An 11,413-nucleotide genomic window follows, 5' to 3' on the forward strand; every position below is an offset into this window, starting at 1 on the left:
GTGTGTGTGTGTGTGTGTGTGTGTGTGTGTGTGTGTGTGTGTGTGTTTATGGGAAATCCAGTGAAACCAATGTTAGTTCTCATGTCTCAAGAGATCTCACAAGGTTTAGAGACTCTTCTTTTTTTTTTTTTTAAAGAATTATTTATGTACATGAGTACATACACTGCAGCTGTCTTCAGACACAACCAGCAGAGGGCATCGGATCCCATTATAGATGGTTGTACGCCACCATGTGGTTGCTGGGAATTGGACCTCTAGGAAGAGCAGTCAGTGCTCTTAACCACTGAGCCATCTCTCCAGCCCTTAGAGACTCTTGAAAAAGGAGATAGGTGATGTCAGGTGTAATTTCTCTGAGCCTAGAATAAAGCCAAGCTATTATGCTCTGTAGCCATCTTACCTGCTGCTCCATGGTTTGTCATCAGTTGAGTCCTGTTTCCTGAAGGTTTAACGCCTATCCTTGCCCACTGTGTTCTTAGCATCCATAGGAATCTTTCCCTTATAGATTTCTCCTCTGCGGTCATCCCAGGCTCTTAATCTAAGGCAGCTAACATGGGACTTGTTTCCTTTGGTTGCTATAGGTTGGCAGTAGGCATGAATTAGAAGCTTGAGGTAGAAGCCTCATCTTCCAAAGAATTTCCTCCTCTAAAATAACCAGGGAGCTGATGACAGAGTAAGGACCCGAGAGGTTGGATTTCCTGGGTAGTCAGAAGAAAATGTTCAGGCCTCTTTTAGAATCCTGTCCTCTAAAGGACAGTCATCCCCTCTCTGCCCTCATGGTGCAGTAACTGGATGAGGCAAAGCCCTACTAACCTTCTTCTGCATCTTAAGTTTCTAGGGATCTCTGAGGCAAGATAGAAACTGAACTTGTTCTCTGATTTCTGTGGTATCCGCAGGGTGGGCCTTGTTTCTTTTCTGACCATGCTAGGGATCAATAGAGCCAAAGGAGTGCTCTGCCATGTTGAAGAGATCCTAACCCTGAGTACAGTTAAACAGATGGTTGTGGACTGAACACATTGAGCAGATGAAGTGAGTCTGGCTCTGGTCTTTCTGTTGGCTAGGGATCCAGCTCCTCAGGAAGCCCCTGCAGGCCCCACAGTGTGTGTTGATAGCGTCTCTTCCAAGCCCTTCTTGTGTAACATTCTCTTATGTTCTATCTAGGCAACCAAGAATCCCTTCTACCTCCATGTAGGAATGGACATTCTTCAGAGTCTTGAAAAATACACAAAAGTCAAGTCAGTCTGCTAAGTTCCTTTATTTTATTGTTTGGATGCTTGTGATTGACTGAGAGTTATTCTGGAGAAATGTTACTTTTAAAATTTTAAATTAAAATATTAAATTTATGTATTTTATGTATATGAATGTTTTATCTGCATCCATGTTTGGTTGTGCACCATGTATATACCTGATGCTCTTGGAGACCAGAGGAGGGCATCAGATCCCCTATAACTGGATTGTAGATGCTTGTGAGCTGCCACATGAGTGTTGGGAATTGAACCTCAGTCCTCGGGAAGAGCAGCTAGTGCTCTTAACCCCTAAACCATATCTTTATCCTGCAAGTTTATTTGTTTGTTTGTTTTTTAATATTTTAATTTACCTGTGAGTATGTGTCTGTGTGGGGACTCACAGTTGGTTGTAAGCTGCCCATTGTGGGTGCTGGGAACCAAAGTGAGATCCTCAGGAAGAACACGGGATGCTCTTAGGTCAAGTCATCTCTAGTCCCCTAATTATGGTTCTTAAGATTACATTTATTTATTGTGTGTGTGCGCATGCGTGTGTGTAATGTGGGAAAAAGGGTTCATGAGTGGAGGATGATGATAACCTGCATGAAACTTTTCTCTCTGTGTGCCACAGTGTGTGAGTGGACGTCAGAGAATCTACAGGAATCTTTTCTCTCCCCACACTGTGTGGGTCCTGAGGAGAAAACTCAGATTGTCAGATTTGATGGCAAGGGACTGAGTCATCTCTTCAGCCAGGAAATATTATTATTTATATTTCAAATGTGTAGTACAGGTTATAAATGTTAGTTTGCTAGAAAAATGATTTACCTTTTGATGTAGTAGAATTTCCTCATTATAGTGGAAATTTTATTTTTATGCCACCCTCCTTCCTGTAGATTTCAGCAAACTGTTCTTTTTGAGAAGTTTAATTTTTTATGCCAGTAATTCATAAAAGCACTTAAGCCGCATAGAAGATAGTAAGAGTGAAATATTCTTATGATTATACCTATAGATCACCACACTGAAGAACCCATGCTTAGAATCTTTTTTATATATTTGTTACATGTATGTATATACACACATACATACACACACAAAAACACATATATAAAAACATACCTGTATTTTGATTTTGTATCCTGCTGTTTTGTATATACCTCAGAAATATATGATAGAAAATATTGTTTTAGGCTATGCCAGTAATAATACAGTTCTACAGTACTGGGGTGAACAATTTAAGTCAGTCCTTCTAAATTTATTGGCAGTCATTTTCATGATGCTCTGTTTTGCTCCACTGTCTTCATCCCAAGCTTGGAGCTAACTGGAGAAGAAGCAATCCAAGAATGCTCTCAAGTAAATTTGCAAACAATTCATGTTAAAACAAAAAGCAAACAAAAAAACCCAGGAACAGATCTTTGACCCAGCAAAGTTATTTTTTATGAGATGTTGGAGAATTATGTTGATTCTCTTGGTAATAGAATATTCTGACTGGCAGTGAGTGCAGGGGAAGGAGCCTAAGGCAGGGCTAACTGGACCCTTATTTTGTAGGTGTGGATATGCTACCCTGCATCATGTCATAGACAAGTCTAAAGAAGACCGGATGGAAAGCTTCTTTCTCAGCGAGACTTGCAAATACTTGTATCTGGTATGTGTTGTAAGATTAACCAGAGGTATTTAGTGCTTCAGAGAGCAAACATTTGTGGAGTCTTCTGTACAAGAAATATTTACTAGTCACTGGTCTACATTGTTCTGGACATTGTACCTTCCTGAAGTTACAGGCCTGGGCAAGACAAAAGGATATTGCTGTCTTCCTTCATGGTTGTCAACTTCCTGTAGAAGTTGTTTGTCATGTAAACAGAAATGAGCTCAGGGTTAGGAGCTGTGGAAAATGCTGGCAAGGATGGAGAGAAGATCAGAGCTGGTGTTCTGCAGGCCCTGAGGAGGAGAGCCATGTTGAGCTCAGAGCCTTGTGCAAGCCAGGCAGGTATTTTACCACTGAGCTATACTTGTAATATGAGAGTGGTGTTTATGGCTCAGAGGTACAGCAGAGCCTCCTGGTCCTCATATATATCTTTAGACGTTCTTGGGAGCGGGGTCGGGGACGGGGGTGACCATGCATTATATAGTTATTTTTCATTCTACCCTTTTGGGAACTAAACTTTCACTGAGAAGTCAGCCAACTTACTGTAGTCCTGGGGTGACCACGTGGCAGAACTGAGGCTAGAGCCATGTCCAGGGCTCTTGCCCCTTTTGTATTCTGTCACAAACATGTGTAGTACCTGTATGCTCATGTGTGTAGGCTCTCTTCTGTCGCGGCTGCATACAAAGAACACTTTGAAGGCACAGAGGGCTGATTCAAGGGCAGCAGCAGTAATGATAGGTTGTGTCCTTTAGTTCACTGGTCCTCAGGCCTGGGGCTAGCTAGGTAGCAATGACTTTAGGCCCTTGTGAAAACTTCTTTTAGTCCAAACCTTTGAAAAGAATTGGGATGGAGAATTTAATTTTGACAAATGCCTGTACTGATTCTGTATGAAGCCAGGTTTTTTCTAAGGTGATGGTAAAGTCTGTGCCTCCTCCTCTAGCATCCATGTGTATGGACTGGATGTGTATGATAGGGTGATGGTAAAGTCTGTGTCTTCTCCTCTAGCATCCATGTGTATGGACTGGATGTGTATGATAGGGTGATAGTAAAGTCTGTGTCTTCTCCTCTAGCATCCATGTGTATGGACTGGATGTGTATGATAGGGTGATGGTAAAGTCTGTGTCTCCTCCTCTAGCATCCATGTGTATGGACTGGATGTGTATGATAGGGTGATGGTAAAGTCTGTGTCTCCTCCTCTAGCATCCATGTGTATGGACAGGATGCGTATGATAAGGTGATGGTAAAGTCTGTGTCTCCTCCTCTAGCATCCATGTGTATGGACAGGATGCGTATGATAAGGTGATGGTAAAGTCTGTGTCTCCTCCTCTAGCATCCATGTGTATGGACTGGATGCCTATGAGGTGGAGGGTAGGTAGTTCTGAGATGAGGTGTGAGGACTCTAGGGGGAGAGTTGAAATTTTTCTGGGGAGTACTTATAGACTGTGTGTGCTTGGATCCTGGACCCAGGGTTTCTTACTCTCTGGTTCTGGACAAGGAGTGAGGGCTGGGGCAAATTTAAACAAAAATAGTGCATTGCCCTCTGGGCTGGAAATCAGGGCTTTTAACTGATGCCTTTTTGTCTGGTTTTGTTCCCCAGCAGCTCACGAACCTTTGCTGTGAGTTAGTTAAAAAACTACCTGTTACCAGTTGTAGGCTTATTGTTAAAGTTGGTCTTGGGGATTGACCCCAAGTGCTGCATGTGCTCTGTAAGGAATTATAAGAGCCATATGCCAGCTCTAGATCTCCCCTGCCGTCCCCTTCATCCACCCACTCCTCCCTCCCTCTCCCCCCACCCCTTCTTTCTTTGTGCAGTAGCTAGCCTAGAACTCACTCTGTAGACCAGGCTAGCTTTAAACTCATAGAGATCTGCCTGCCTCTGCCTCCCTAGTACTGGGATTAAATTTACATGTCACTATGGCTCAGCCAACATGTTTTCTTATTACTTCTTTTTTTTCTGTCTTTAGCTGTTTGATGAAGAAAATCCAGTACACAAATCTGGAACCAGATACATGTTTACAACCGAGGGCCATATCATATCTGTGGACAAACGTCTTCGGGAATTGCCTTGGAAGGAATTCTTCTCTGAAGATGGGGAGCGGGACCAAGAGGAAAAGTTTGTGCACAGGCCTAAGTCTCAGGAGCTCAGAGTCATTAACTCCAGTTCTAATGTGAGTTGCTTTTTCTACTGGAAGTGGAAAAAGAGAAATATTAACTCCTTCATGAAATAGATAGCACACTCAGATTGTATAATTTGACAAGAGTTCATAAAGGGACCATTTACAAAGGTGCCACTGGGATGTAGAGAAATTGAGGACCAGCAGTATAGGCATCAGTCCTGGCTGCAGGGGCAGGTAGAAAGTGGTTCTGCATCCTGGAGAGGTAGTCTTGTGAGAAGCAGCCACTGGTAGGTCCCACTGCTTAGATCTGGATTCGCGGACATCCAGAGAGGAAGCCAGCAGTATCAACACCTGGTTCCTTCACCATCTCTTCATCTGCTGTCTCTGGAGTGGGGTTGTAATTGTTTGATTTTGATGCAAAATTTCACATACTAATGTAGCACATGCTGGTTTTGGACTCTCTGTAGTGGAGGCTAGCTTTGAACCCCTGGTTCTCCTACCACTAAATCCCTAGATTTACAGATGTGTGTCACCATGCCTTACGTCCTCCTTGGCTGTTTCCACGAGAAGCCAGAGGGCAAGGAAGAGTTGCTGTAATCCATTAGAACACACTTGTTCAGGCCAGACCAATGGAAGAGGCTGAAGAGAGGATCCACAGAGAAGATTTCAGTTAGACTACCCACCACCCACCAGTAGGACAGGGAAAGGAGTCACTCTTTTTTAAATTAACTTGTCCATTGTATTTTGAGACATGATCTCATGTAGCCTTCAGTGCTTCAAATTCGCTGTGTAGTTGAGTCAGGCCATTCATTCAGGGACATTGGCAGTGTCTGGAGCTGTTTATTGGTACAACTAAAGGCTGGAAGTTGTTGTTGGCCCCTTAAGTGGAAAAGGCCAAGGATATTGTTCTGCCAGCTACCTTCTATAATACACAGAATAGCTCCCCAGAACAGAGAGGCATCTGTCTGAAATGTTGCCAGACATGGGCTCACATTCCCTGGGTTTTTATTCAAATTTCACATATCTTCTCCTTTTGTCTTCCCAGTGCAATCGTGTTCCCGATGAGAGGAGATACTCCCTGCCCTTAAAGAGCATCTACATGCGCCAGATTGACCAAATGGTTGGCTTGATTTGACCTGCTCACCTCAATGTGGCCAGACCTTAAACCAAACCCAAGCATACTAAAATCTCCTCTGAGGTGGAAGCGGTGGAGTCTGTCCATCTGTGACGCTGTAGAAGTTTCTGTCCAGCTCTTACTCACCTCTGGTTGAACCTTGCACTTAGTGTTTTTTTAGTGTTTTCCTTCTGTTTAATAAAATACTCTATTTTTTCTGAAGGATAAAATTAGAAATGGGAAGCTCCATGGGGGAGCTTCTTGTGATATGCTGATGTTGTTAAGCACAATGGATATAGCCTCTTTGGATTATTCTTCTCAACTTCACACATAGAACCCCAGTCTCCTTGCTTTGCCCCTACTTGCTCAGCTGAAGTATTGCTACCTCTTTGCTAGAGGATCAGGAATGCAGTTCCTGTGCAAAGGTCCTGAAGTCACTTGGCATCACTACTTACTACAGTCAAAGTGTCATCCCTTTTCTCTCCCATGGGATCATTGGCTGTCCCCAAGATAGCCAGCTATGATTTTGGATCACATGGGGGAAATTCACCTGGTTTATTTGCATCTTAAAGTAATTTATTCAGTGTTACTTGTTTTAGTGTAATGGCCTATCGAGAAATCTGACAGACAGCCTTTAAAGTTAAGTTGAAATCTAAGAGATTAACATCTTTTATACTGTATTTAGCATTTATTTTGAACATTACCTTACCTGAAGAACTCCCATGGTTCCAGAAGCAGGTGCCTTCTAGGGAGAGGAAAACCCTAGGATTGTGAGCTTCCATCCCTCGTGTTTTATAACCAAGGATGCACAATGCTGACTGTCTTTGGCTTAGACTTCTGATTTTTTTATTTGGCTTATGTCTAGTGCCAATTAGCTAATCAGGGACAAAGAAATAGTCAGATGACTTTCTGACATCCTTGAGCCATTTCTCTGTGTGATAAGGACTTTAGAGTAGTGCCTTATGGGTTTTGTTGGGCCATGGGCTGTCGCAACCACTGCTCCAGACAGCTCAATTTGTATTGCCATGTGATGGGACCATTAAGGAACAGGGTGTGCATGAGGAAGATTCCTGGAAACCCGTTTGCCAGTCTTTGCCTTTTAACCTATAATTTTAGCCAGGCATAAAGGAGGAAATCATGAGAATGTGCTTTTGTTGTTTCTTTAGGTGAAATGGGAAGCTCTGCAGATGGGAAGTTTGCACAAACGGTTCCTAAAGGCAGAGCTAGGCCTGCCCTGGCTTGGTCTCCTCGCACTGGGACAGGTCAAGGCATCCTAGGCAAAGGGTAGGAAGTTTATGAGAAAGCTGGTCCAACCTCACGTATCTTATGTCTTCCCTCTGCACTGTTAATAGACACTTCAAATTACTTCATTCCAGTCTCCTATAGCCAGGGAAAAGTCTCATCTGAATCACTGGAGTTTTAGTCAACAGGGAGACATTATAGTCTTTCTTCAGTATGTGTTACTGCTTTGAAAATACATATAATTCAGTTCCTTGGCATGTTTAGAAAGGGGGTTTTAGTAGTAACTGTCATCTTTTAAACACTTACTATGCAATTAGTTTTCTTTATTTGTTAAGAGTATTGAATGTTTCTGTTTTTCTTTATTTTGATTTCACAAGCAGTGTTCTGTGTATCCACAGTGTCTCATCTACTGTACAGAAAGCCTTCTGTGAGCAGGTTATCTGTTTCACGTATTTTTGTTAACTCAGTAAAAGTGTTAACCATACGCATGCACAGGCCTGTGTGTGCACCCCTTTTTACCTTTGCTCCAGGCACGTTCATGTGTGACTGTGAATGACCCACTAGGGACAGTGAAGACTTATCAGGGAAGGAAGTGCGCCCTGAGGCTTCTCTTTACCATCTTCCCCATCTCTGTCTGTTTTTTGTTTGTTTGTTTGTTTTTTTGGAACAGCAGTGTATGTCGGCACCCAACAGTTCTCTCTAATCCGGGTTCTTCATCTGTTGCTCTTGATTAAGCTTGGGTGACTTTTTCCTTTGCTCTTGGAATAGTGATCTGAGTCTGGCAGTACCATGATGCCTTGAGTGCTACCAGCTAGCCTTGAGTACAGGCAGACATGCAATGTCTTTTATTAAGTCTCAAACCCTCTTGACTTTTGGGTACTAGATTTTTCACCTGTTGACAAGGTTGAGGGTAAGTAAGATAATGCCTATAAATCTTATTATTGAGCTTCTAGACTGCTCAGACCAAGGCCAGTGATTTGTGGGGCTATATGAAGAACACTGTCTACTGCCAGTCATATAAAGAACATCATTTGAGTCAAGTTTGAAGCTGACTTGCTTGCTTTCTGGATGTCAGCAACTGCAATGTATATCTTACAGCATGTTTGCTCTTCCTTCCAATCTGTGTGCTGAAATATGGGTAGAAATTTTCTAACTCACTATTTTGTTCCAGGAATGACTGGAATCTGAACAGATAGTTTCACAGATGTTTGTAACCATACTTGTGTTCCCAAGAGTAGCCAGTAGTGTCCAGTTTGACCAACAAGTTGCAAACTACGCGGCAGACTGTCTTATGTTTAGACATGGTGGAGCCCCGTTCTACAACCAACAGGCTTGCTTTAGCTGTTCTAAATACTGTGACAGGGCAACTCCATTCTCCTAGAAGAGGTGAATGACAAAGGAATGTTTGGTGGCTTTCTGACTGCTTTGGTCACTGTGGAAAGCAGATTTGTTTTCCAAAGCCTTCCTTGAGCTTCTTGCTGCTCTTCTACCAGAGCTTGCTTTTTGTAACTGGATTTCTAGTTCTGATGTCTGGCTTTTCTTGTCTTGGATTACAGATTCTGCACATGACAGTCAAATGATTTTCTGTGTGTTGAAGTGAAATGAAAGTATGTGTGGGTAGTACCTGCCAGAGGAGTACTGGAGAGCCCATGTTTTACTGGTTTCAATAAATGCAGTTGTCTCTATCCTGTCTTCCCTTTTCTCTCAAGAAAAATATCTCTCTTATCTCTCCACCAGCTCAGTGGATGAGTGCCCATTGCTGTTCTTCACTTTGGAACCTGTAGACGCTACACTAGACATCCCTTTTCTTCTAGGCTCTGAGGTCTTGTTCTCTTGACATAGACAAACATAATGCTGGTCAGAGGGTAGGGTCACCTCAGGCACAGGCACAGAGTGGCTGAGCGGGGACTTGAGAAGAAGGTGCTGATCTTTGCTTTTCCGTTCCTAGCTGTCCAGCACCTGCTCTAGTGCCTCTCCCCTGCAGAGCAGGGACCCCTTATGAATTGGAGCTGGTGAGGTGTGTGGGCCTTGTGGCCTCGACTCAGCAGGGCTCGGGGTTAAGGTCCCTCTTGAATTTGGATGTGAATATCCTAAAGATATCAAGTACCTGTGAAACTGCTTCACTGCTTCTCTTTCTGAGAGGTAAACAAATAATATTTTTAAGGGTATTTTGTTTTAATGTTAAGTAGCATTCCACAAGCTGCATTTTTGTTTATTACGTACATGAAAAGTAAATGTGTTTCTATAAAATAAAAAGTCTAGAGTTGGAAACTCTGGGACAGCTTACTGAGATGCACAAATGTTTCTCTCTCTGTGATGTGCAATATGCTTGACAACCGTAGATGATATTTCATGTTTAATCTGTAAATAAGAACTGTACTTAAATTAAATGAGAGATTTTTGTAAAAGGACCAAATGTTCTTTTATAAATGTACTAAAGAATATCTTGTTCTTTGAAATTTATTAGGATTTTTATGAATAATTTTTATTAAAAGATTCTTTTTTTTTTTTTGAGTTGTCACTGTGTTTCTCCTTTGCATGCTTGGATATATTCATTTATTGCAGGAGAAGGGAAAATCATTTGGAGACATCATGATGTGAGCTTCGCTCACTAAAATCTTTGGTTGTTTTGTTTCTCTTAATAGCTAAGCTTCTTTGTGAGGTTTCTCTCCAGTGTCTGTCCCAGCTTTATGTTTGAATTTGGATGTGAATGTCCTAAAGATATCACTTCCTTCACTTGTGGACAAGCCCCTCTCATGTGTCCTGTTGCTGGCCTCTTACGTTCCCTGCCAGTGGTTCAGTCTCAATGTTACTAGTTACCTGTGTTTCTGGAGCTGCTTCTCTGTTAGCCGAAGCAGGGCACCTCATCTCTCTGGTTAAGATGGAGTAGTGGTGCTTAGCAGTAAGGGCACACTCACTGTAATCCTTACTCTCCAGAGGCTTGAGGGATTTTTTGAAGCTAGCCTGGGCTACATAGAGTTTATCTTTAAAAACAAAACAGGCCAGGCAGTGGTGGCACATGCTTTTAATCCAGTCATTCAGGAGGCACATCCTGGTCTACAGATTGAGTTGTAATATAGCCAAAGCTACACAGAGAACCCCTGTCTCAAAAAAAAAAAAAAAAATGTGAAAGTGGTGGCACCTTGCTGGTGACCTAGGGAACACTGTCCTGGGGAAACTTGAAGAGGTGATAGAGGTCTGCCCTTCCCTACACGTCTGGTTTCTGGTGGTAAACTTATTTGTGGCATTTCAGTGTCCCGTCCTTGGGCCATAGGCAATTCTGAAAAGAACTGAAAAGACTGAGCAGGTTTGTAGGCTCAGGAGAGAGGTCTAAGATAGGGAGCATTGACTTCTCTGAGGGAGTGCTAACTTTCTGGAGAAGCCTCTCAGCAGTGAAGCGCTCCTTTGCTTTCAGGTGGCACACAACTTCTGTAACCTCAGCTCTAGGGGATCTGACATCCTCTTCTGACTTCCCTCAGCATGCATACTAGTGTGCACATGAACATATACATGCACACACTCGCTCCTACACACACAAATAAAAAGAAATTCTTTTTAAAAAGTGCTCTACTATTTTTAAAGGTGTGACTGTGTTTGTTACGTGCCTTAGGTTTGTAACCACCCTCAAAACCACGATGTTCCCAGTTCAGAGACAACAGATAAGAAGGCAGGATTCCTGTCTCTGGTGTCTAGCCAGTTTTCCCAGGGTTCCTTGCCTCAATAATTATGAGCATATGTCTTTGGCCAGGTAGTATTGAGTGCCATGGAACATCAAGGTTGAGAGCCAGAGATTGTGTCCACGGTGTGTGAGGTAAGTTAGGATTATTTTAAATTATGGGTACATGTGTGCATCTGTACATGTGAGCACAGGTACCTGTGGGGTCCAGAGGCTGTGGTTTCCCCTTGGAGCTGGAGTTGCAGGCAGTTATGAGCAGCCCAGTGTGGGTGCTCATTTTGTTGCCCAGGCTGGTCTTGAACTGCAGAGATCAGTTGATCCTACCTCTCCTTTGCTAGGACGAAAGAAAGCCAAGCACCACTATACCTGCTTAAGCCACATTATTATTATTGTTATTATTTACAT

General features: G+C 42.8%; 1 protein-coding gene across 1 annotated transcript in view; it reads left to right on the forward strand.

Annotated features, from left to right (window-relative positions):
• Edem1 (ER degradation enhancing alpha-mannosidase like protein 1) overlaps positions 1 to 9,842 on the forward strand; it is a 30,835-nt gene extending 20,993 nt beyond the window's left edge. Inside the window, exons 9-12 of the mRNA XM_028773001.1 lie at positions 1,159 to 1,232; positions 2,766 to 2,862; positions 4,824 to 5,027; positions 6,022 to 9,842. Coding sequence (XP_028628834.1) covers positions 1,159 to 1,232; positions 2,766 to 2,862; positions 4,824 to 5,027; positions 6,022 to 6,111 — 465 coding nt within the window. The 3' untranslated portion in view covers positions 6,112 to 9,842. The remainder of the gene's footprint in view (positions 1 to 1,158; positions 1,233 to 2,765; positions 2,863 to 4,823; positions 5,028 to 6,021) is intronic.
• Positions 9,843 to 11,413: the final 1,571 nt, after the last annotated feature.

This window comes from Grammomys surdaster, unplaced genomic scaffold (genome assembly GCF_004785775.1).
Source record: "Grammomys surdaster isolate TR1022 unplaced genomic scaffold, NIH_TR_1.0 220, whole genome shotgun sequence".
NCBI classification, from domain to species: domain Eukaryota; kingdom Metazoa; phylum Chordata; class Mammalia; order Rodentia; family Muridae; genus Grammomys; species Grammomys surdaster.